The sequence below is a fragment of the Dicentrarchus labrax genome, unplaced genomic scaffold (assembly GCF_905237075.1).
Source record: "Dicentrarchus labrax unplaced genomic scaffold, dlabrax2021, whole genome shotgun sequence".
Classification (NCBI taxonomy): Eukaryota; Metazoa; Chordata; class Actinopteri; family Moronidae; genus Dicentrarchus; species Dicentrarchus labrax.
In genome coordinates this window covers 4,715,219-4,739,499 of record NW_026136709.1, presented here as the reverse complement: position 1 = coordinate 4,739,499, position 24,281 = coordinate 4,715,219, and the positions used below count along the sequence as shown (strand labels likewise).

Below are 24,281 nucleotides of genomic sequence, written 5' to 3'. Positions count from 1 at the left end.
GCGCAGCCAATCAGCGGCTGTGTAGTAACCTGTAGCAGTACAACAGTGCTGCCACTCACTCACACAGCTGAGAGACTGTCACACACTGCTCAGTGTTCTGCTGAATGCTTATTCAGGAGAGTTTAACAATGGTTTTATGACGGCAGAATAATACAAGCAAGCACTGGTGGAGGTATTCAGTATTAGTAAGTATTCAGTTCCTGTATTTCAGGGAAAAACTGGTTTGGAGAAATGCTGCATATGAGTGTAATATACTTACTGGTTTTAATGGAATTATCGGGGGTTAAGTTTGTAAGTTGGTACAATTGTCTTAATTTACCCAACTTACCTTTAGAATAAATGCCTGTGGTACTTGTACCCAAAAGTACAATATCTTCCTATGAAGAGTATAAAGCCACATGCAATTGAAATACTCAGTCAAGTACCTCAGATTGCATGTGAGCGCAGTACTTGGTTAAACTTCACCAGCGCAAACAAGTCCAATAAATGAAGCTAAGACCCTGGTCAAAGGAATCGCAGCCCCTTTCAGGCTATTACTGCTGTAACTTCTGCTGCTACAGCCAATTGCTCCCACTAAGATTGTGTTCTTGCTGCAATGTTCCCACTAATGTTACATTCTTACTGCAACAATAAAAGAAATAATACAAATATCATTTAGAGTCCTCAGTGGTGGACAGGGGCAAAAAAACAAAAAGGACGCCAGTGCACAGAAAGTTGTGATGCATGTATGGGGAAACAGCTTAGTCAGGGTTAGGATTAGCACTCTAGAGGGTACTTTACCACATTTTCTCCACTGGAAGGGCACTGTAGAGGGCACTTTATTAAGTTTTCTCCAATGGAAAGGCACCCACATTTTTCTTCATTGAAAGGGTACCCTAGAGGACACTTGACCACATTTTCTCCACTGGAAGGGCACTCTAGAGGGCATTTCATCACGTTTTCTCTAATTGAAAGTCACCCTAGAGGGCATTTTATCGTGTTTTATCTACCATAGGAGAGTTTGTGAAGTATTTTTTCTTGTTGTTTATTTTTTTCTTTATGCTTCAGTCAGCTTTTACAATCCTAATGAAGTCCATATTAGTTATAGCAATACACTATGGTAATATGACACAAATGCATATTCATAGCACACACATTTAGACATACATGTGAATTGACACGCACGTACACACACACACACCCTTTCTACTGGTATTTCACACCGCGTTCTTGGTGCAATGAAGCATGGTGTTGTTAGTTTTGCAGTTTGAGTCACCTGGGGCTACACATGTCCTGTTCTGTTAACCACTGTCACAGGCCTCCGCGTATAGTCTGTGGCAGGTGGCGACGCTTGTGCAAGTGTTTGTTTGTGCATGCAGATGATTGACAGACAGCCAGACAGAGACAAAAAAAGACGCATTCAGTTTCATGCTGCTTAGGATTTCTCTGTGTCTTTTTCTGTCTCTCCGTTAAATGCCTTTTCATACACACACACATAAACACACACACACACACAGGCTGAGAGGCAGCAGCAGTGACAGAAGCGTTGAGAACAAAGACACGTAATCAGGAACTTCAGTACAGGTGTTATGACTGCTGCTTTACTGAAAGGCTCTGTTTCATGCTGATAGTGCCTCGGCCGACTAATATCAATATTTCTCATCTCCCAAAACAGGATATGAAAGAGGGTTGCCTTTTTCTGTAACTCTTGATGAAACACTGAGGTACCACTCACATAGCATGCGCCTTATGACTGTAACACTTGATTAAACCCTAAGGTATCGTTCTGAAACATATGTTTAAACATTCAAAGTGATGATCTATTCTTCAGTAGCATGTGGCTGTATATCCCACTCTGACTATATGAGCTAAGAGCTTTTTCTTGAACAACACATAGAGGTCTTAACTAGAAAAAAGTAGTTGTGGCATCCTGACTTTGTGATCAATACAAGGATCTTTAGCTCAGGGCCAAATAGAATTAAGAATTGCTTTAGGATAATGACAGTATCGACCAGCGCTCAGTAAAGCGTTTCAAGCCGTGGCAGGTTAATTCCCATCTATGAAGGTGTACAGGGAGCTAGTGTGAGTCAGGTTTGACGGTCAAAGTCATTCTCTCCAGCGTGGTGCTACTGCTGCTGTATGCACCTACTCTCCCGCTGTATCACACAGCCATTTGAAGCCGCCGCGATATAATTTACAGCCTATTCTTTGGAAACTCGTTTAAGAAAGACGTTTGAGAGCCTCTGTGCCATAGCAGAAATGGAGAAGATTTGGCAACAGCGTGCACTTACATAGACCACACTAGTAAAATTCAACTACTGCAAGGTTATGGAATAATTTATCCTCTCTATTGGCGTGCCTACATATCTGTAAACCCAAAAGTCCTCAAGCGACTCATGGATGACATGTCATGAATTACAGGTCAGTGTGAGTTATAGCCAGATCAGGCTACAAAGCATTAGGGCTGACACTGTAATATAACATAATAACACAATTACAGCTTAGAAAAAGAGCTAGGCAAACAATCATAGGAAAGAATTAGCTCTTTTTGCGTCTTAAAACAACCTCTGAGGACACAAAGAATTCTGGCAAAATACAAAAATAAGTGGTGTAAGTTCTCTCCCTTTCTTTTTAAGCTGATATATTTTTTAAGCAAGGTCCTTTGAGTGAGCATTCCTTGTTGCATATTCCCTCAGTGAATAAAAGTAATTTACCTTGCTCATTATGTGAGACGTTGAGGTGTTTTGATGTTTGGAGATGAAAATGCTTTGAGATGAAATATTCATTTTTTTTTAGTTGGCTTAATTATGTATGTGTCCACTGTCAAGTTGGAAACTGCTGCTCCTGTGAGGGATGTTTCAAGCGTACCTTTTTGCCATTGGCGCAGAATACATTACCTCCTTATTACAGGGATTGCCCAGCGCACACTCATATGCAACCTTATGGAAATATTAAATGAAAAGGCTGCACACCTCAGTGGACACACTGAATAAGCATGGAGCGTCTCTGGTTCGTGACTCATAATGTGAAGCTTGGGCTGATTGTTTTTGACTCATTTACTGCGTCATCCGTTGTTTTATCTGTGGCTTTGTTCTTGTCATATAGACAAAGAACATACCTGTACACTTTGTTCTTTTATTTAAAATAACCTTCTCCCAACACTGATGTAATGAGTTAGTGCTCTGGATTATGAGCAGATGGTACGGGTGCCTTAGGTGTAATTTGCCTGACATCATGAAAGTCACATCCCTGTGTGTGTGGCTTTCTGCTCATGTGAGGAATCAGGATGTCAAAGGGGGCATGTCAAAGGAATAGCTCAACATTTTGGGAAACACTAAAAGTGAGAGTGAGATCAGAAGAGTGCTGTCACACTCTTGTCTGTACAGTAAATATGAAGCTACAGCTAGCATCCAGTTAGCTTAGCCGAGTGAAAGCAAGGGGGAACAGACCTGTGGTTTGTACGCTCCGGCTTTTGTACTGATTAAGCACAATGTAATGTGTATTAGTGATTCCAGTATTTATGTTAAGCTAAGCTAACTACCTGCTGGCTCTAGAGTAATACTGAACAGACAGATATGAGAGTGGTATGAATTTTTTCATTAAAGTCAAAAAAACAATACTTCACACTATTCCTGTAAGTAAAGGCTGGAGCCAGGACAGTTAGGATTAGCATAAAAGGTGACCTAACCTGGGTCTGTCCAAAGTGCGAACCACCCGACTAAAGCTCACTAACTACACCAAAAAATATATAAAAAGAGTATGTGGTTCTTGGTGAGCAACAACTGGGCACAGTTGAATCCCAGATTAATTTGGTATCACGGAATGATACCTGCCACGTCACTAACCATATCTGACAAGTCATGATAGCCATAGAAGCTGATAATTAAAAGCTGGCTAATTAAAATGTCCAAATAACTCTATGTATTATTTTTATGCTTCTAATTGAATGTGTTAATTAGTGCTCTTTGGGGGTTATGGTAGGCATCGTTTTGAACTAATTAGCTGACAGGCTAGCGGTCCCCTCCCTGTATTCATGCTAAGCTAGGCTAAGCCTTTCCCAACTCCAGCTCCATACTTAAAGGGATAGTCTGAGAAATACATTGTACAGTGTTAGATGTCTGTTAAATATGAATATAGACAGCAGCCAGTTAGCCTAGCTTAGCATTAACAAAATCTGTCTACCAGGACCTTTAAACCTCACTCATTAACACATAATATCTAGTTTGTTTAATCTATACATAGTGTAAAAATTACAATTTGTGATTTCACTAAACTACACATTGCACCCTGAGCTATTTCTTGGCCGGGCACAGAGACATACTGGAGTCTCTGCTGGCTGTCTGGCAAACTCACAGTGACCACAATACTGCAGGCATAGTTAAACTCAGTTAACCATCTCCTGGTTGTAGCTTCATATTTACAGTACAGACATGAGGATGATATAAATCTTCTTCTAACAAACTCTCCGCAAGAAAGAGAATAAGAATATTTCCCAACATGTTGAACTGTTCATTATATGCTCAAACATGCAATTTCTATACATCTTTTCTTCTCACTCTCAAAAAGAAAAAAAATCAGTCAGACAACCAGGGCACATGGGGCAGAGGAAGAGAAATATGGAAAAAGCGAGTCAGATGAAATATCTGCAAAATGAAGGAAGGCACAAATTAAATTTAATATTTTTTTTCTCTTTGTTGGATTATCTGCCTGTGCTCAGTGTGTGTGTCCTACCGTGTGTGTGTATTTGCATGTCAGGTTTCCAACAGCCTGGCTTTGTTGCTCTTTGGACCTCTTCTCCTTTCCAAGCCATGAAGTCAAGGCCCTCTGCACTCCTTCCAAAGCTGTAAAACATGAAAATGAAACACTAGTCTATCTCGCTTTCAGTTTTGTCCAGATGTCACACTGATGTGTGATGCTCTCCACATGTTTCTAATAGGGACTTTCAGTGCACACTTGGCTTACACCTTTGGGGTGAATACTCAAGGGGTGATCAGGGTTGAAGAGTTAAAATACACGTGTACTAATCAGCACACATGTATGCAAACCTGAAACAATGAAAATGCCTAGATATGACTATCTTTTATACCTGATGAAGTTCAGTCCTTCACGAACATCTTTCTAATCATCTGTACATAATTTTCTTTGACAAAGATGCAGTTCTTTAGGCCTACAGTATGAGCTTTGTGCCATATTTTATACATAATACTGTCCTTTCAAATAGAGCCAGGAAGAGCTGTAGAAGAATTCAGCGTTTAAACCAAATCTTGCAATGCATCACTAATAATATTCATAATGTAACTGCAAGAATCCCTCTTGATTTCTTTAAACCTTTCCACATGAGATTACTGAATGTACCCACTGCTGAGAGGGTCTCCCACTCCTGAACACTTCATTACAAACACTAAATGAGGACTATCTCTGTACATGTTTATTTCCAAAGCCTTACTGGCTGTTATGTTATTATTGCAGTCATTTCCTGTGCTGGAATTTCATTTTGGGGCTCCCCTTTCGCTCCTAAAACTTACTAGCAGCCTGTCACCCTTTCAGCACCTCTCACTGGCTCTTGTAAAGGTGTGGGTGGCCATGGTTGGACCCTGCAGTGGCCGCACGGACGCTGAGCTGTGAAATTACATTAAGCCGCCAGCCTAAGGCCCATGGCAATCCTTCCTTAATGAAAACTGTTTCACAGCGCAGGCTGCTCGGAGCACCGGAGACAATCTGTTTGACAACCAGGGCTTAATATGGAGAGGTTGAGTAAAGGGACACCATAGTAATTGGCTGGCATTTTGGATGTTCATTTATAGTGCTCCGCCGCTATTCATGTACAGAGAAAAATGTTCCGATGTTCTGCGAGTGTGTGTGGGAAAAGAGTAGGTGTGTGGTATTCATATTCATCCAGTGAAAACAGCAGTGGCCTATCACAGATTGAAACATGAGCACATATACAAACATAAACCACCCACACACTATTCACTCATAGAGCCTCAACATTGTGCCTATATAACCACACAGTCTCAGATGTGTTTCCTTGTAATGGAAATGTGATGTACACACAAATACACTCATATGGGGGAATGCGGCATATTAGTGTTTGTTAAAAGGTCACATCATTCATCAATGAAAAGTGAGCTCATATTTTGTGAGCTGCCATGGGTAATTTTCATTAAGAGAAGGGGAAAGACAAGTCAAAATGAAAAACACCTCTGTTTAGGGTATTAGCCCAGGGTTTGAGATTGCAGATTTAATCTGAGATTTCGGCTTCCACTCTAATCAACCCGGTATCATGCCAAAGCGTGTAATACACTTGCTGAGGAACATTCCAGGTGACATTGCAACGCCGTCCTTAAAACACTGACTAAATTAGCCCTTGGTCTCCTGTATTTCACCTATCCGTCCACCCCAACCTCGTCCCTATAGGCGAGACTGACATGGTCCCTATGATGGATCGGTGAGTGTTTTGGCCTGAGACTGGCCTTCCCCAATACAATGGAGGTGAATGAAATTTTGTTTGTGATGCTCACTGCATTGAGGAATTACATTTAAAGCTGCTTGAGTCAATATTTTTATACTTAAACTGCAGTAGGTAACTTTTATTTAAAAAAACATATTGCTCCTCCAAGTGCTTCTAAAGGCATTTTCATGAATGCACTGGGCCTGAATAAAAGCAACCAATCAGAGCTGAGAAAAAACTGCTAATTGTTGAGTCTCATTCCCAGGATGGGGTATGAGACTCAACAGTCAACTATCTTTCTTGGCTGTGATTGGTTGTTTTTATACACTGGGCAGGATATAGTGAAAATTTCAGCAAATATGACAAAAAGTTATATTTCATAAAAGTTACCTACTGCAGCTTTAAAGCTGCAGTAATCTTTTTTTTGTTTGGCTCAAATAAATGTAATATGAAAGCCGAGGCTTGAAGTGACAACCCCACAGAGGATTATAACCCAACACTGCAGCACTCCTCAGTTCTACTGAACTTTCTTGCTTCTTTTAGCTCATTGTTTTGATTTTATGGGCCACAACTTTACTGGTTTGGTTTACTCTCACCGCTCTCATCAACCTTGATTGCAGCCCCAGCAGGGAGCTGTTTTCAGTGAAGTAGCTCTGATAAACTCACTGCACACTACCTCCGCAGCTCCAAACCGCAGACAGACAATGTTAGCAATTAGCTGATGGACACGGTGGACCATGTAGCAAATAAAGAGACATATATTTCCCTCAGGAGATGGTAGAGACCAAAAGCAGAGTTAAAAGAAGAGTGTACATTTGACTTACATTCACCAGGTGGCGAGAAACAGCACTCCAAATGAATCCTAGTGTTGCTCTATGTCAGATGGATATGTAAGTATGCAACTGCATATTGCTTTGCACATTTAACAACTTTCTATGTGTCAGTATGTTTTTTTCACCTTTGTTCTAAGTGGCTGAAAACAGTGTCCTTGTAATCCACGGTGCATGTTGTGAACAGTGTTAATTTCTTTGATAGAAGGTAGTTCCATTGAACAGTTTTGTCGTAATGTCTAAACATAAAATTCCACTCACCAGAGACAGGTATCTCAAAACCTGGGCACACAAAGCAGAAACTATTCTGCATGGGTAAACCTCACCAGTTGAAAATGTGCATTTGTTTAAAATTTGGGTGATCCAACTCAATACAGAACACAGGAAAAAGTGACTTCCACAGCCAATTTTAATTCCATACAGGATGGTATTGGGCAAACCTTGACAAGCTAGAAGCAGAAAGGAATCATCACCTGCATCACCTGATTAATAACATCATCTTGTCACAGCAGTACACCTCAGTTCACACTTACTATTTCACCACACACTGGTTTCAACTGTGTGAGAAGATGCCTCCAAAAATAACGCCCTGATAGACTGAGTTTGACGTCTTTGCAGAGCGCACAAATGCTGTTCCAGCCGCAAAGGACAAATGAACAGTAAAATGCAACAGGCGCTCCAATAAATACAGTATAAATTTACTCTGGGCTTTCCAGAGGATGGCTGTCTCCTTTTGACAGTCACAAGAGGAGGGAGAAGGCTGGGGCAAGCCTGTCTGGAGCACCGAGGTCGTGTGTGTGTATTCATGTGTATGTACGCGCATGTGTTAGGATAACTTCACACACGTCTAGCTAGCCAAAACAAGTATATATCTTGGCCTGCCGTGGAGACAGGCAGCGTTACGTTCACCCGCAGGTCAGAAGCTCTCAGCCCCGTGGCCACCCACCCCTGTGGAATCATGGGAGTGCAGAGGGAGAGGGGGGGTTTGTGTTTGTTTGTGTAACTCTAAGTGTCAGAGGGGGCTTCTTCAATCCTGTTTTACACCAATCCTCCCTCAGAGTTATTATCTAATCTTGATTTTTGACTCATGAAGTGATCAAAGAAAATTTTTTTGTTCCCTGCACTTTTTCCTGCGATTAAAGGTGACTTTACAAAGCAAAGTCAGTTTATTTGTCATGGGGATTCCTACACAGCCTGTGAAAACAGCTGTATAATGCCTTCTATGGCTGTGTAGGAACCTTGTAAAATCTGACAAAATAACCCAGATGTTATAAGGGTTATCTTGGGTTGGGCTTGAGACCTTTAACAATGGCACACCATAATGGTCATGGAGGTGTAATTTAACAAAAAGCATTACAAACTGAAGGTTGAAAGGCATGGGTGTTTACTAGGGAGGAATGATGTAATCGCAACCATGTCAACTTGTTGTTTTTGATTGGCTTGTTGGTCTGTGGTACCCCAAAAGCAAATCACATCCTTTCCACGGATTATCTGTCTCATGTACTACAGTCAGCATATAGTGAAAGTAACAACAAATATGACCATTTTTTTTTTTTTTTATATAAAAGTGACCTACTAAAGCTTTTATAAAGTATCAAAAGTAAATGGCCCCTGTGACCATTATATTATCATATTAGCATGTATAATTGGATTGTTCTTACTCATGTATTAATGTGTAAGAAGCATTTTACTGTGTATAGATAAGGGGATTTTATTTATATAGCACATTCATTACAGATAAATTCAATGTGGAGCCACTTTTTAATATTTTACATACTGTTGGGTAGTTTCATCTCTTTTTATGCATTATATTCTATAAGCTCGTTAGGTGTTTTGTGTGTAAAAACTTAACCTGTAAAGTGACTAAATGAATGAATTGCCCTCTGAATTGGAGTGGAGTATACGAATAAAGTGGCATAACATGAAAAGATTTAAGTAATCTAAAGTACTGTCACTCACAATTTTATTTAAAGGTCCAGGGTGTAACATTTAGAAGGGTCCTATTCTACAGAGCCCGCCATGTTAAACCACCGTATTTCTACAGTAGCCTAGAAAGGACAAACCAAAAACTGGCTCTAGACAGGGGTTTTGTGATTTCTTCTCTACACACTTGGATGGTTGCTGTATTCAAAAGATTACAATCTACAACTTCACTGCTAGATGCCAAAATCCTGCACACTGGTCCTTTAAGCACAGTAACTGCTTGCAGTTTGTAATGAAGCTTTGTGTTAAAAACATTCAGTCTCTAATTCCAAGCAACAACAGGGTCATTTTTTCCATTTGGAGTGCTCCCTCCAGAGCCACAAAAGACATTATTCAACTGCTTTAATCGGATGATTAGTACTCCTCATAACAAGTAAATGGAACTGTTGAGCTGTGGAGTGCCCCTTTAATAGAGGAGGAGTATTAGAATACATTGGGATGTCTGAGTGAGTGTTTTGGTTCTGTCCTTTTCACCTTTTCCCCTGTCTAAGATGTTTGAGGTGTGGCTCACTCCAACAAGTGTGTCAGCTACTTCCTGCCTTGAGAAAAATCCATAGAAGGAGGCGGAAGCCAGTCGTGAATACTCCGGCTTGGCGGAGGAAAACCGAGAGATTGACATCTCGTCCTCAAAACATTGTATTGTTGGGCTTCAGACTCTGACAGCACGCATTCAACTACTGCTGAATACTACAGCTGATATTTTGTTTTCGGGAGTTTCCCCGGGGGGGCGACTTGACCTCTCTCCCTCAAGAGGGAGAGGGAGACATGAGAACATTCTCAGGCTCGCGGTGAGATCTGTTTATTTGCTGCGAGCCAGATTGTTAAAAGCAACAGAATTTATAAATCACTAACTGTGTTTCCCTGCAAACTTCCACTCTCACAGCTCTTTTTGTGCAGCGTGGCGCTTCAGGTCTGGGCTGAAATTGATCTTTTCTCTTCTCCACAGTATCAGTTGCCATGAAGGCTCCACCTGAGCACTTTTAATGTGTGTGTGTGTTTGTGTGTGTGTTTGTGTGTGTGTGTGTGTGTGTGTGTGTGTGTGTGTGGATCTCTTTGCCGGATAACTGCCTTGACTGCCTTGACTGCAGCTGAGTGCCATGGTGGTGATAGTGTTGTGTGGGGGTTGCTGGGCTGTGGAACGGGGAGGAGGAGGACCTCACATTTAGCTGCCGTCTCTTGGGAGAGATTAAGCAGTTTAGTCTTTGCTGTGTCTCTCTCTATCACTGCCTCCTGCTTCTCCTCTCTATTTGGAGCAGGGCAGGGTGTACCTTTTCTGTCATCCTCCTTTTGCGCTTTCTGTTCCTCTCTTCTACTTTCGTTTCCTCTGTTCCCTTCACTTGCTTTCTTCCATCATTCATCCTGCTTGCCTCTGACCCCCCCCCAACACTTTTTATATTTACACTTCTCCCTTTTTATTTTTCATACCCACCCCTCTCCAACCCCCAGACGTCCAGCTGATTCTCTCAGCCCAGATGGCACAGACCTAGTGGGATTGGGGCTGTATGTACGGGACAGTGCTGCCCCCACCTCCTCCTCCTCCTCCTCCTCCTCCCTTCAACTGCACACCAAGCCCCTCTGTCCCCCACTCACCGATAGGCTGCTCTGGCTCGGCCATCCCACTGAGCTGATCCCCTGGTCCTGCGTGGAGCACCATGGAGCTCAGCCACTACTCACATTAATCTCCTAAACGATCCTGGACCTAAGAGGATCAATACTCATTTTCAGGGAGCAGCATGATCCCTTAATGTAGTGGAGGATGGCTGCTTATCCCTCACTCCCCCCCACCCACCCACCAACCCTCCTCGCCTCAGTTTCAACTCCCCATAGGAAGAGCAGGAGTCAGCCTTTGATTGTATTTCATGGCCCATTTTAGTTAAGAAGACAATATCAGGGTTTTATTGCTGATGTCATTATTCAGGTGAATAGCACTTTCTTCTTATTTCTTTTACTCCTCTTTGGGGGGGGGGGTTGCAGGGATTTCATGATAAAAATGGCCTCTGTCTTTATTTGCTGAGGTCTTAATTTTAGTGTGAGGCAGCCATTTTTATGAAATTAAATCAATGCCTTGTAATTGACTTATCTGACCCAGCATTCATCCAAATCATAGAGGGGTCATCAGGAACCCTGTAAGCAGGTCCATGTATTTCTCACTTGCTGGTGTATGAATTTGCTCCGGTACAAAATACACAGAGATTTGCCAGAGAAATAAATCACCCTGTTTCACTCCAGTCCCTCTGAAACACATCAGAGATGTCTTCAGGCTATTTCGCATTTAGCAGCGGTCGTATAATTGTTATTCTTTGTTTTCCACAGACGCTGAAAAATGACTTCATGCTAATGGCGGCGTGATCCAAGGAAAATGGGAAAGATTGGACTTTCCATTGGATAACAAGCATCCTATTTTTCCAGGCTCGGTGTGCAAGGAAACACCGCTACGGCTGCACGGTTAGCGTAGCGTCTCATCATTGATCTTTGCTGATGTAGACTGTTTCTGGGGCCTTTTTCATCAGAGAAGGAGGAGAGAGAGGGAGAGTCTGGGCACCCTCCCCTCACCGCGTCCCTCTCAGACAGGCTGCCTATTGGTGGAAGAGGCCACCTGGAGCAAGTTTGGAGGTGTTGTTTATGCTAAAGCTATTACTCTCTGGCTGGGCAGCCTGCCCCGAGAGCTGGACTGGTCTGCTGCTACTGAATTATTCAGGCCAGAGAGCTGCCATCCTATGTATACAAGCTGTCACATGTAGCTGAATGATACGCTGATTGTCTGGCAATGAGGAGTTTGTTACCTAGAGTTTAAATATGTGATAGATTTATATGGAAGCTGTACGCCTGTGACGTAATATCTAGTATATGATGAAATGTCGGGCTTGTCGTTTGGTTATGTCACGGCCTCATTAAACAGTCCTGACAATGCAGGACACCCAACTTGAGGCGAAACTGGGTTACACAGTCTAGCTTCCACAATAGACTGAATGATGACAACATCTCACATACCAGAGGTCCAGGCACCAGAAACCTCATCTGCTTCAAGAATAGCCACAGCCTCGCAGCAACTGCCGCTTCTCTGACCTATAATAACATGTCATGGGACCTCGAGCATCATTTCATCCTGCGCTGAGTTTATAAACTTCATCTTTCCTGCCACTACAAGTTTCCAGAAGAATTCACCTCAAACACGTGATCCTGGATTTCTCTCTTCTATTTACACAGAGCCCAGTGTGATAAGTGGTGTGTGTGTGTGTACGTGGAGGTATGCCTGTGTCCTCTTCATCACCGTTGCAGCGAGCTCGGCTCCGGAGGAGAACAGCAGGGCCTTTCTTTAGGTGGAGGATTGAATCAGTGATGACAGTCTCATGACATCTTCCTCTCTCTGACACACACAAACACACATACACACACACACACACACACACACACACACTGTCTGGTGTGTTGCTATCCTACTGTGCAACACATACACAACACGGGTCAGTAGGTCAAAGTTGGGTGGCAAAATGCCATATTGGAAGGTGCTTTTCATAACATGATGTACACTGTTTATGTCACAAAATAATTCATCTTCAACCAGTTACTTAAGTGTGTGTGTGTGTGTGTGTGTGTGTGTGTGTGTGTGTGTGTGTGTGTGTGTGTGTGTGTGTGTGTGTGAGTGTGTGTAGGAGAAAGTAAGTGATAAATTACCAAATACAACACAATATAATATTACATCTAAAAAATATTTTCTTGGACAAATAAATACATCCAAATATTAAAAAAAATATATACATTAAATTTCCAACCTGCATTGTGTTCAGGTAAACAAACTGCATTAAGCACAGCAAGTCGTTTGTGATGTTATAAATAATGCAAACTTACACAACCACTAACCACTATCACCTATATGCCTGCACCTTTTACTCCCCACTATAAAAAGACAGAGAAATAACAGTGTATCTTTACACATTAGTGCACATTAGTGAAAGGCTGGGCAGGTACAGTGGGCATGCAGTCATCCCTCTCACTTCCAGTACTTACTGTGAGTGGTACTGGCAGCGTGGGTCGGGGAGGTGCGGGAAGGTGATGTCGTAAAGCTGAGCTGTCGTAAACCAGGTGCGGAGAAGGGGAGGTGAAAGAGAGGGAGAGGAGGAGGAGGAGGAGGGGGGAGAGGGGGTGAGAGAGGAGGTGACTCTCCGGCAGCATTTAGACACAACGAAAGGATCATGGCGGATGGCCCCAGGTGTAAGCGCAGAAAGCAGGCGAACCCGAGGAGGAACAACGGTGAGTAAAAGTGCTCCCGACGCGGGGCTTTTCTTTCGGTGAGACGGTCCGGAGGCTGTTCTGTCTGCCGGTAATTTCACCGAAAAGTTTGGCAGCCCACAAGTCCGGTTTTCAGTAACGGAAAGTGCTGGGAAGTAGCAAGTGAGCGCTGTATTACAGCCCTATGTGGTGTACCGTTATACCTGGGTCGCGTCTCTCCCTCCGCCTAGCGGTCCGCTGCACCGGAGACCGTTATACGCACCTCACCCTGTTATGAACGGGGCAGCTTTTGTCTCCACTTTATACATGTTTATTCATTTTAATACACTTTGACCCCCTTTACAGAGTCTGCATTCATTGATTTAGTTTCATTCTGTCGAGTTCTTCAGCCCTCCACCAAACTCGGACCTGTTTCTGTGGCTACCTGATTGTTATTGCGGACCTCGACAGACCGGTTGTCTTTTACAATTCGGGTTGAAAAATAACATTAGATACAAGTGTTGTTTTGTCGAAAACGTCGTGGACATTATTTGTGTTTGTGAAACAGAGGGAACACAACTGTTTGGTTTGTTCTTTCTTTCTTTCGCTCACTCGGAGCAGGTAGCGATAGGACACTGTTGCTGCACTACACGGGCTGACAAAACCCGTTTTACCCCATATTGTCCTCCCTGGTTATGCGCCTCAAATTATGTTTTCGTTATAGACGACACCGTTTTACTGTTTTAAGACAGAAAAGAGAAGAAATGAGCGCTGTTGTTGTGTTGAAGCGCGTTTTGAGCTGTTTTCTTCATTCTCCAACTTATTACAGTGTTTCAGTTCCGCGCCGCTCGTACCGTCCCCGGGAAATGTTTTAACGGGTGTCTTTTGTAGTCAAGTAACGACAGAAAGCTTAACAGAAACATGGATGGGGTAACAGAGGTTCCGGAAAACGAGGAATATCTCACGCGCTGTTTGTGTGAGCAGGGCGAGCGCAGCCCATATAAGGACAGCGGATCCTCTCCAGTCGCGCGCTGGGAATCCTGATTCTTTCACGACAGTGGACGCGAGCGAACACACTCACTTTCCTTCTGTTATCGCCTATTTAAACACAGCCTGTATACTTGTAACAAGTGGATACATAAGCTCCGTTTCGGTATGCGAGGCTCAGCGGGATTTACTGTGGTGGGAAAATATTGTTTGTATGGTTACAAAGTAGCCTACGGGGCTCTCTTCATTGAGTCTTTGTTACTCTCCTTTTTGTATAAACGTTAATTTCGGTTTTTTTTAAGGTAAATTGGAGGTAAAGGTTAAGCTTATGGACTTTTGCTAGTTGTTATAACGTTGGAACATCCTTTCACGCATTTACGCCGTTTGTTGTTGTGAATCCGTAGAGCGACAATTGTGCCACGGCCGTAACTATTTAGGATTATTTTATTGTGAAAGGGAGCCTTTTTTTGTCGCGGGGCTGACAACATGTGTTGTGTATCAGCTGCTCATGTGTTGTGCCACCAAGTGTAGCTGAAAGGAACTGGGGTAATGCAGGAAATTCTGCGTTATTTTTGTCGAAACAAACCAGTCTGATCAGATATGGGATGAGCGGAGAGTCGCTACTTTCTGAAAGCAGTAGTTCGTGGGAGGAGAGGCAGCGGTGTTCTCTAGTGCGGGGTAACTGCTGTCTGTGAATTCTCTGTGGATACCCGATGAGTGGCTTCTTTTTTTTTTTTTTTGCTTTCCACTGTTTTTCATGGGCTGAGTTCAGCTATTCATTTGTGCGCAATGTGTGCAAGGTGTGGACACACCTCAGATAACGGTCCTCCTGCTGTCAAGGTGTGGATATTCCTCTGGCCTGTGAGGGAAAGGAGAGTCTTATTTACTCTGGAGAGACTTCAGGATGTCTACCTATCATATGTTGCTTTATTTCCACCCCTTTAACTTAACGGGGTTTTATTAAACGTTTCTGAATAATGACACAGCCCTATTGTCATTTAAAGTCACATCCTTAACCAAACAGATGTGTCCCCTGTTACTCAGCCTCATTTGCATTTGCTTCAAAAGAGCCATCAAGGTCTGCTTTTAAGCCCTCACTTCCTCCCACCTTCTGACAAGGCCGGTGATCTGTCATGTAAATCAACATCTCTGCTTTTTGAAGGGGAAGTTTGAGCGAAGGCCGGTGTTGTAGTCCCATTTTTACAACAAGTTGGCAGTTTAACATGTGCTGCTGTCTCCTCAGGCACCAACTCCCACCTACCTTTTTTTATGGTGAAAAACCCCAAAAGTTTCAACAGAATCACTATTAAGCAGGCCCTCGAGCTGGGCCCAGCTTGTTATGGTCGGTGGCTTGGCTAGCGGGGGCAGCTGAGATCAAGGTGAGCTCCATTCCCCGCTGTAAACAGAGAGGTGTTAACAGCCCGCAGGACGACAGGTGTTTGCAATCGGTGGGACACTACAGCTTCCTTTTGTCGCTTCTCCCCAGTCAGCTCCCCTCAGGAATTGCAGCCGTTCCCTGCAACGGTAATTTAACACAGCAATTTGGGAATAGAGGAATGCGCCCGGTGTTAACATTGCCTGCAGAAATAAACAGGGCCGTGCTCTGACAGCTTTGTGCCCCTGCTCAGGAGCTCGGGCCGGTGTTTGCAGAGACACCTTGAAATGAGTGTGCATACAGGTAGCTAGGATTTCTGTCAATATCATAAGGGTCGTCTGTCTCATCCCCCTAATCCCTCTCCCTCCACCCCTCCCTCCCTCTCCCTTCCTGAGGCACACTCACACACACTTGCACCTTGATGAATCATCCATCAAATAAGGAAAATGAGGTTGTGGGCTTGGCACTTGGCAACAACTCGTGTAATGTTGAAGAGCATGTTTATTGGCCTGGTAAAACTATACTTAAACTATACTTAGTGCCCTGGACTCGCTCACCCTGTCTAGAAACTATTCAACACAACCACACGCTGTACATTTGTAGGAGAACAATAAAAAAAAACCAGTATACGGTGAGAGGAGCAATGGCGGAGGCTTGGGAGGAGGTGGGGATTGGCTCTGTGGCTCCACATGCCACTTCAGTGTTTTTAAAGACATCTGTTTACATTTAAAAGGTCCACCCCTGTTGTGTGAAGAGTTTAGCAGAGGAGGAAATTTTTCATTTATCTCGCTGCTTTTCACCAACTTCCTCAGCAGCTTCATTTGAAAGTGCCAAGTAAGAAGAAAATCCCCCCGCCTCCGCTCTCCCTCTCTCTGTCTCTGTCTCTTCCCTCTCACTCCTCCCTTCAGAGACCGTCTTTTATTCTGGGGGGGGTTAAGACACAGTAGCCAGGGGTGCTGTTGATTGCCCCCTGACCTAGGCACCCATGCGTGCGTAGAGTATGACTTCACTTTCCCCCCCTGTGCCATTGTGAGGCTTCCAGCATGTCCAATTGTGTTTGTGTTTAAGTCTGTTCAATGAAAGGGGAAGAGAGGAGGAGGAGGAGGAGGAGGCTGGGGGGGGGGGTGTTGGAGCTGAAGCTTTTTCTCCTTCACTCCGTCCATTCCTCTTTGACCGCTTCAACTGTAGGGCTCCATGTTCCCTGTGGAGCCGAAAGGGGGGATGGAGAGAGTTGGTGGGAAGTGGCTGAGGTGACTAAAGAATTTTACAACAGGTGACAACTGAGGTACTGGCGCTGGCAAATGGGAAGCATGACACACATGACAGCTATCTCCCAGGCCTGTGTGGGTTTTAGGGTCAATAGATGAATGTAAGCAAAAACAACCCCAAAATATGTTAGATCTCCTACAGGTAAAGATCAAAACCTTTACGTGTTAGTATTTATTAACTACCTGGAAAAAGTTTTCTTTTTGGCTAAGCCTCGTCCCTCAACACGTCCATCAGGGTGGGAAAAGGCCTGTCCTCGCCTGACCATTCAGCGGAATTAAAATTATGTGATGTACGACCACACTCCCACCTCTGTTAAGGCAGCTTAATGATTAGCTGCTCCCATGGAGGCTGAGAGCATTAGCCTATAAAAGGTGCTCTCCCTTCGTAAAGAAGGAGTTTTAAACCCAGAGTCAGTTTCAGTAACCCCCTTAACTGCGCTTGGATGTGCTTTATTGGGGTTTGTGTGGCTGAATGCTTAAATGAACCATTGTGTGTTCAGGCTTTAGTGAGAAAGCCTAAGGAGAAAGAGCCTAGTTACCTTTGCAGTTTGCCTGCTCTACCTCATACACTTTCAGTGGCAGAAGAAAAGGCCCATTCAGCGGGCCCGGCATGGGGAGGGAGAGCCCTTTTCACACTCGGCTTGTGGGAAACTTCTCCTCCATACTGTGCATGCCATTTGCATATGACCCATTCTTTTCCCAAAGGTCCCCGTGAGGGAGGAATCCGTGGAACGTTCACAGAATTCATCAAATCCCTCTCTCACGCAGCCCTCAGGCCCTCAAGGGCCTGCTTTGCAGCTCTCTGTTTGACATTTTTGTCTCGGAAATGTAGCTTACGTCTGCGTCACGCTTTGCTCGCCTTAACAGTACCGCCGACGCATCCCCATAGCATTTCTGCCCCGTGTATTTTAAAGTGGCAATGCGCGATACCCAGTGTGCTGTTTTTAATGTCAGGGTGAAGGCTTAATTTGGCACAGCAGGCAGGAGTTTCCCCAGATCCCCAGCATGGGTCGTAAAGAGGGCCCATCTGCATGACAGGCCAATGTGATGGAGGCCATGCACCTCGGAGGCTCCCTAACTGATGCACCCTTCTGCAGATCGCACACTCTTCCTGAAAGGACAAAAATATTATGGAAAGGGGTAACAAGGATGAGGCGGTGGGAGCTGGTAGCAACGCGTCAGCTCAGTGAACTGAACAAAAACACAACCGTTGCTCTGGAGCCCCCCCCGCAATAGCAGATTCTCACCAGCATGAAGGATCATTCAGGTACTGTAGTGACCACAACCGCTGCCTTGATGCCATACAACATGTGGAACAGTGTCCACACACTGGCATGCTTGTTATTGTTGAGTCACTTGCGTTGGACTGCAACAGCTGTGACAGCCCTGACCCTAAACACTGATACTGACACAGAAAGTGGTGCAAGCAAGTATTTGTTGCAGTGCAGGGAGGAGAGATCAGTTAAGTGTATCATGTAAGCTAACCGAGCAGAAAAGCCTCCCCTGCCCTCTTCTCCTCTCCTCACTACAGAGCGCTGAGTCACAGGCAGACAGGTGTGTTTGCAAAACGACTTGAACCTCACAAACTCTCTTCTTCATTTCATTTCTGTTCTTTCACCTTAACTGTCCCTTGTTCCCTCTTGGTCCCTCCCTCCTCCTCAGCCCCTCCCCACAAGTGTGGGGGTGAGAGATAATATTCTCGAGTAGTGTGTATACTTGAGGGAGAGATTACCTCTAAATTGCCATCCTGGTGGAGGTAAATATTGTGTACGGTGTGCCCGGCGCTGCCTGTTGATGTGTGTTTTTAATCATGTATTTTGTGGCTGCTCTTCAGGTCCATAGCTAGTCCCCTTGGGTCTGTCTGCAGACCCCTCCTTGTCCCCCCAGCATCACCACCACCACCTTCTTTCCCTTCCCGCCCATCTATCCCCTCCCCTCCCCTCCTTGTGGTCCTCAGTGGAGCGGTTAATGAAAAAGACTGGACTGACACAATAGGCAGAAGGTGGGCCCGGTAAGGGGGCTCTTACGCCAGCTTGTGTTTGTGGCAAAAACTCATCAGGGCAAACCTCTGCTGTAGCTTCACTTCAGACCACCTGACAGGCAGTTTGTGTGTCTTTTGTCTGTCTTATCGTATTTGTCGTTTTGACATAGATGTTGGATGTCTAGTCCCTTTTAAATGTGCTTGACCTTATTATAGTCCCACAGTGTCTCTGTCTACAGGGATGAAATTAGATGACATCAGATGAGGAATAATCCGCTGCCATGTATTGTGCTTTGAACACAGCCTAGTGGCTGGCTTTGTGCCAGGCCGTTATGATGACCATATTGATTTTCCTCTCTGTAGCACACAGTACTGATAATGACCCTCCTGAGGGGGTACGCATTCATATTCACATACTGATTCCAGTTGCACAGCCTGGCTGTGATGTGACTAACAAATCGAGTGCCCCTCTGTCCCCCAAGCTAGCAAGGCTAGGCTAGCCCTGTGACACCTCCAGCAAAAAAAGAAAACCTTAGTCACCCTGTTTGTTAGTCAGAAAGAAGGCCGGCTGCAATGTTGAATGTCAACATGGATAAACATCCACACAGGATTAATGAGAGGAGAATAGCCAGCCTGAAAACAGAAGGGAGGGCAGAATAGAGAGGGAGGGGGGGGTATGGAGCATCCACATCGCCCCATTTAACTCATGAGGGTTTTGTTGAGCTCCCCATGACCCCGCTAGTGTGACCTGACTGAAGGAGGCAACCAAGCCCAGACACACTCAATTGTTATAAGAAAGGAGCTACAGTATGTGTTTGTTAATGAAAAATAACGCATGAACAGAAAGGTAAAGGCGTAGTTATACTCAGCCTGGACTACACTGACACTGTCTCTAGTGCACATCAAAACAAAGACATCAGAATCAAAATCAGAATTGGGTTTATTGCCAAGTAAGTTTTTACACATACATGGAATTTGCCTTGGTGCACTGGTACATAAAAAATCACAAAATCATATACAAGAAATTAACTGTATTTATTAACAGTGTTAATGGTCATACAGTTTCATTAAGTTTCTCCTTGAAAAGACTGAGAAATACCTTTATATGTTTATTCCCTTGATACATCACTCCATATGTTTTCTACTCCTTCCTCTGTGTCACTATTCTTTCTACTATTGCCTTAATACATAGTGAGTGTTACATTTAACCTTTGGGACTTTGTACAGCAGGGTTAGGGTTGGGACTGTGTTCTGGCTCTTGTTGACCTGTAAATATAGGCTGTCCACACGAGCACCTGTCATACATGCTCAACGGCCTTCTAGAGCAAAGTACACGGTGCTTTTTTTTTTTACACTGGCTGTCTCGGACTCAGGGAACTGGAATTAAGCCAGTGACCTTTGACCTGTCTCTGACTACCTGTCCTGACTGAGCTCACCGCTATCAGTGTTCAGGTGTTTACAGTCAAAACATACATGCATAAATACGTGTGTGTGTGTGTGTGTGTGTGTGTGTGTGTGTGTGTGTGTGTGTGTGTGTGGCGTGCAGTAATCTGTGTGTAGCAGGTAGTGAAGGGAAGGGGAGTAGGTACCTCTCAGATCTCCATAGGCAGGCGGTCGTACATCTGTCTTCTTACTCATGCTGACAGGGCCCTCCCCTCTCTTGTTACACTGGCGCCGGCGCTTTTGCCTGCAAGTCAATGAAGCATGGCCTTTAATTGATCACGTTTGGAGTTGTGCGACACTATTAATTAGTGCTTGCTCATCGCTTGTTTGTTTGTTTTGTCCCGCTGTTCCCGACATAACACTTCATTAGTCGTATGATCTGCATGCCAGTGCACTTACAACATCACAAAGCCGCACACTACTGCCCCAACATCAGATACTTGCCTCCACCTTCCTTCTAATTCTCTTTTTCTTATAAAGCGTCTCACTCTTCGTTGTATTCTTTCCTCTTTGCTGTCTCTTTCTCCTGCTCCTCTCTCTGGCAGCTGCCTTGGCTCTGATTCTCCAACACCAGCAGGTGCTGTAGGCATGCAGCAACTCAGCTTATACAGCACTCATAAATAACACCTGACAAAAGTATGAGAGAGCCGGAGCTACAGCCAGAGTGAGGGAGAGATTGAAAGTTTCCTCTGGCAGGAGAACAGGGTGTGGCTCACGGTCAAATACTGGCCTTCTCAAGAAGGACATGTTCAGAATAGAGAGCGAGAATGTGAGCGCAGGCAGCAGAGAAAAGGGGAAGGGGAGGAATGTGAGCTTTTATTACTATGAATGCGTGAGTATGTTGCCCGTTCTTCTGTAGTTTGCGCGTCTTGTCGATGCAAACTTTTCAATAAACCCCTTTCATGCAAATGTCTAGTAAATGGATCTTTTTAAACACAAGGCCAGCACTAAGTGACTGGTTAAGGAGGAACTTGAATTTGAAGGAAGGGAACGTTATCTTTTCTGTAATTAGGATGTAAGAGCTCAGAACAATGTTAATTGTGCTCTAAAAGCAAATGAAGAGGTCAGGAAAGAAATTATATGCACACTTTTATAATCATCATCAGTAATGAACCAGCACTCGGAATAAATGAACCCATAAATCAGCCCTGATCAAGGGCTATTAATGAACACGGCTCAAAATCAAATCCAGGCTGTCTCTTTGTCATTTTACGCTCTTTAAATCCAGCAACGCCAGACACACATCCTGTCTCATCAGAAGCTATCGATCAGCCTCTAGGGCCGAAGGTTACTTTTTCATTTTCTCTTGCCTCACCGTGAACAAAACCAGGAAGTGTGTGAGAGATTACGGCCCAGGATGCAACCTGAAAGCCCTTTATCTCTGTGAAAACAAGAGGCTTCCTGCGGCCCTGCTCCCATCCAGGCCTCCTCCCCCTCCTTCACCTCCCCGGCCCCCAGCACCTGTGGCAGCCTATTTAAGGCTCCTCATCAGGGGCTGCGGAGACCACAAACCGGGGCAGAAAACATGGAAGCCTGGGAAAAGAATCGGCACTATTGCTAAGCTGCAGACCCGACTGTTTCACACAACACAGAGGGCAAAGAAAAACAGCGTCTCTTTTCAGACACATTAAAAAAGATTTGGCTCTGTAAATTGATGGGTTAGCCCGGAACGAAAGGTCAGGGTTTTTTTTCTGTAGAGCACCTTGCTGTCCTGTTGAGACTTGGAAACGGGGCTGAAGAACACTACGCCTGTGTCAACCCAATGACTCCCAGTGCTTCCAGTCACATCTGACATGCCCATAAAGAGCAAAGAGTGCCTGGACACGGTATGACACATAGGCCTAAAGACAAAATAGTCCCGCCTGTCATGTCAGTGTCATTCTTTTGAGGAAGTTCATGACTTGAATTAGGCACATTTGCCTCTTTTGTTCAGCTTTAGTAAAACCCGTCTCTATTTCAACATGTGATTCCACCTCTCATCATGGTATTTTTGATGAGTAAGCACATCAAATCCTGTCCCTAAATGTTGCGTTGTTAACCCAAAACCTCAGCCACAGAAAAACACTCCCTTCTTGCTCCTTTGAGTTGCTGCCACAGCTGGCAAGTGTGGTTTGTCTTGACAGAAGCCTGCGTTGAATTTCAATGACCCCCCCGTCCTCCCCCTGGTCTTATTATGCCATCGCTGCTAACTGGCTCCTATTCACTGCAGTGTCCTGACTTCCCAGAGGGGCCTAGATAAACAAGGGCTATTCAGTCACTGAAAAGCCCACCCCCTGCCAGCCTCGGCCTCTCCTTGTTTCAGTGCCAGGCTGCAGCGCGTCTCGCTTGCCACCGACGCCAGCAGCAACGGGCACCGTGCCATGGATTCTTCTCCGCCACACAGCACACTTTTAGAGGGATTAAACTTAGACTTCACCGTGATGACTGATAAATGGCTGCCGCTAATGTAACGTCTGAATGATGAGGAAGGGTAGTCTGTGCATGTTTCTGTGTTAATATGTGCTGTGTGTGAAAGAGGGAGCAGTTATCTGTAGGTGTGGTGTGATGTTGCAGGCCGAGCTGACTTCCTGTTGTTATAGTCCATCAGGGAGATCGGGGTGGGGGATGCTCCCATGAGACTACCCCGTGAGAGTCACATGGTCTGGCTGCATTGCATTTAAAGGCCATGATTTGTGTGTGTGTGTGTGTGTGTGTGTGTGTGTGTGTGTGTGTGTGTGTGTGTGTGTGTGGCTCAGTGTGTTAAGCGTGGTTTGTGAGTGCATTCCTGACCTCCACCTGAATCCTGACCCGAATGTGAACTGTCTCCGCAGTTCTTCCTCTCTTTTTTTGTTTCATTTTCTGCCCTTCCCTCCATCCTTCCTGCTAATCAACAGATCTCAGAGGAAAACCACACGTCTCCCTAGGGTGCCTCTCTCGTCCTCTCCCTATCTCTCCTAAGCAGATGTTTAAAAGCTGTTTGTTTGTTTACCCAGTGGAAGTCACTTTGATTGATGCCTACCATAAAACGGTGCCTGCACACTCTATGCTGCATACCTCTGCGTTAGAGTCAAATATTTTAAAGAGAATATCACATGAATTGGCCTGTTTAAGTGTGTGAGAGAGTTGTCTGCAGCCCTTGTAGTGGAAATGATTACAGACGTCATTGTAAAGGCTGGCGACTGTAGTCCATTGGTAAGCAAGAGGAACAGTGTCCCTTAGGCTGTAATGGCCCTCCTGTCCGGCCCACCTCCATCACTCCCTGACTCGCCAGCTAATTTAAAGCAGTGCCCTTCTAATCGAATGGCTGTCTGATAAATCTATTGAATCAGGACAGATGTCCGGCGGGGTGTGGCAGTGACACAGCGTCTAGACGGGCTGAGGGAGGTAAGCGGACGACTCCAACGTGATTCAGATCCAAAGGAATCTCGCCCCCGTGCTCTCTGCTGGTCGTGTTTGCTGGCGCAGTGTGGCATTTTAACCAAATCTGTTCCACCTGAGTGTCTGAGGGTCGACTCCTCGGGAGGACGGAGAGAATGTTTGTATCAGGGTAATGTGGATTATTGTGGAAGCACATTCTACTGTACGCCCTCAGAAATGACATTAGAGTTGATTGAAGCGTGCATTATAGTAACAAGGTAGCAGGCTTATATTCGGGTCAGGCTTTATCTAGCCCTCTTCTTGGGAGGGGGCAGAGGCCTAGGGCTGAATAGTGCCTAATAATTGTATTGCCCCGTGACAGATAACATTGATGTAAAGCTGTTTATTGTTGATGATGAGTCCATTGAACCCAGGCATG

The 24,281-nt window shown here is 44.6% G+C and overlaps 1 protein-coding gene and 1 long non-coding RNA gene across 2 annotated transcripts in view; both read left to right on the top strand.

The window, feature by feature from the left end:
* The first annotated feature begins 81 nt into the window (after positions 1-81).
* Positions 82-13,040, top strand: LOC127369710 (uncharacterized). Its single transcript, XR_007886108.1, has 2 exons — positions 82-185; positions 11,557-13,040. It is a non-coding gene; the product is annotated as an uncharacterized LOC127369710 (long non-coding RNA).
* A 308-nt stretch (positions 13,041-13,348) lies between these two features.
* zeb1b (zinc finger E-box binding homeobox 1b) overlaps positions 13,349-24,281 on the top strand; it is a 48,350-nt gene continuing 37,417 nt past the window's right edge. Inside the window, exon 1 of the mRNA XM_051411328.1 lies at positions 13,349-13,494. Coding sequence (XP_051267288.1) covers positions 13,437-13,494 — 58 coding nt within the window. The 5' untranslated portion in view covers positions 13,349-13,436. The remainder of the gene's footprint in view (positions 13,495-24,281) is intronic.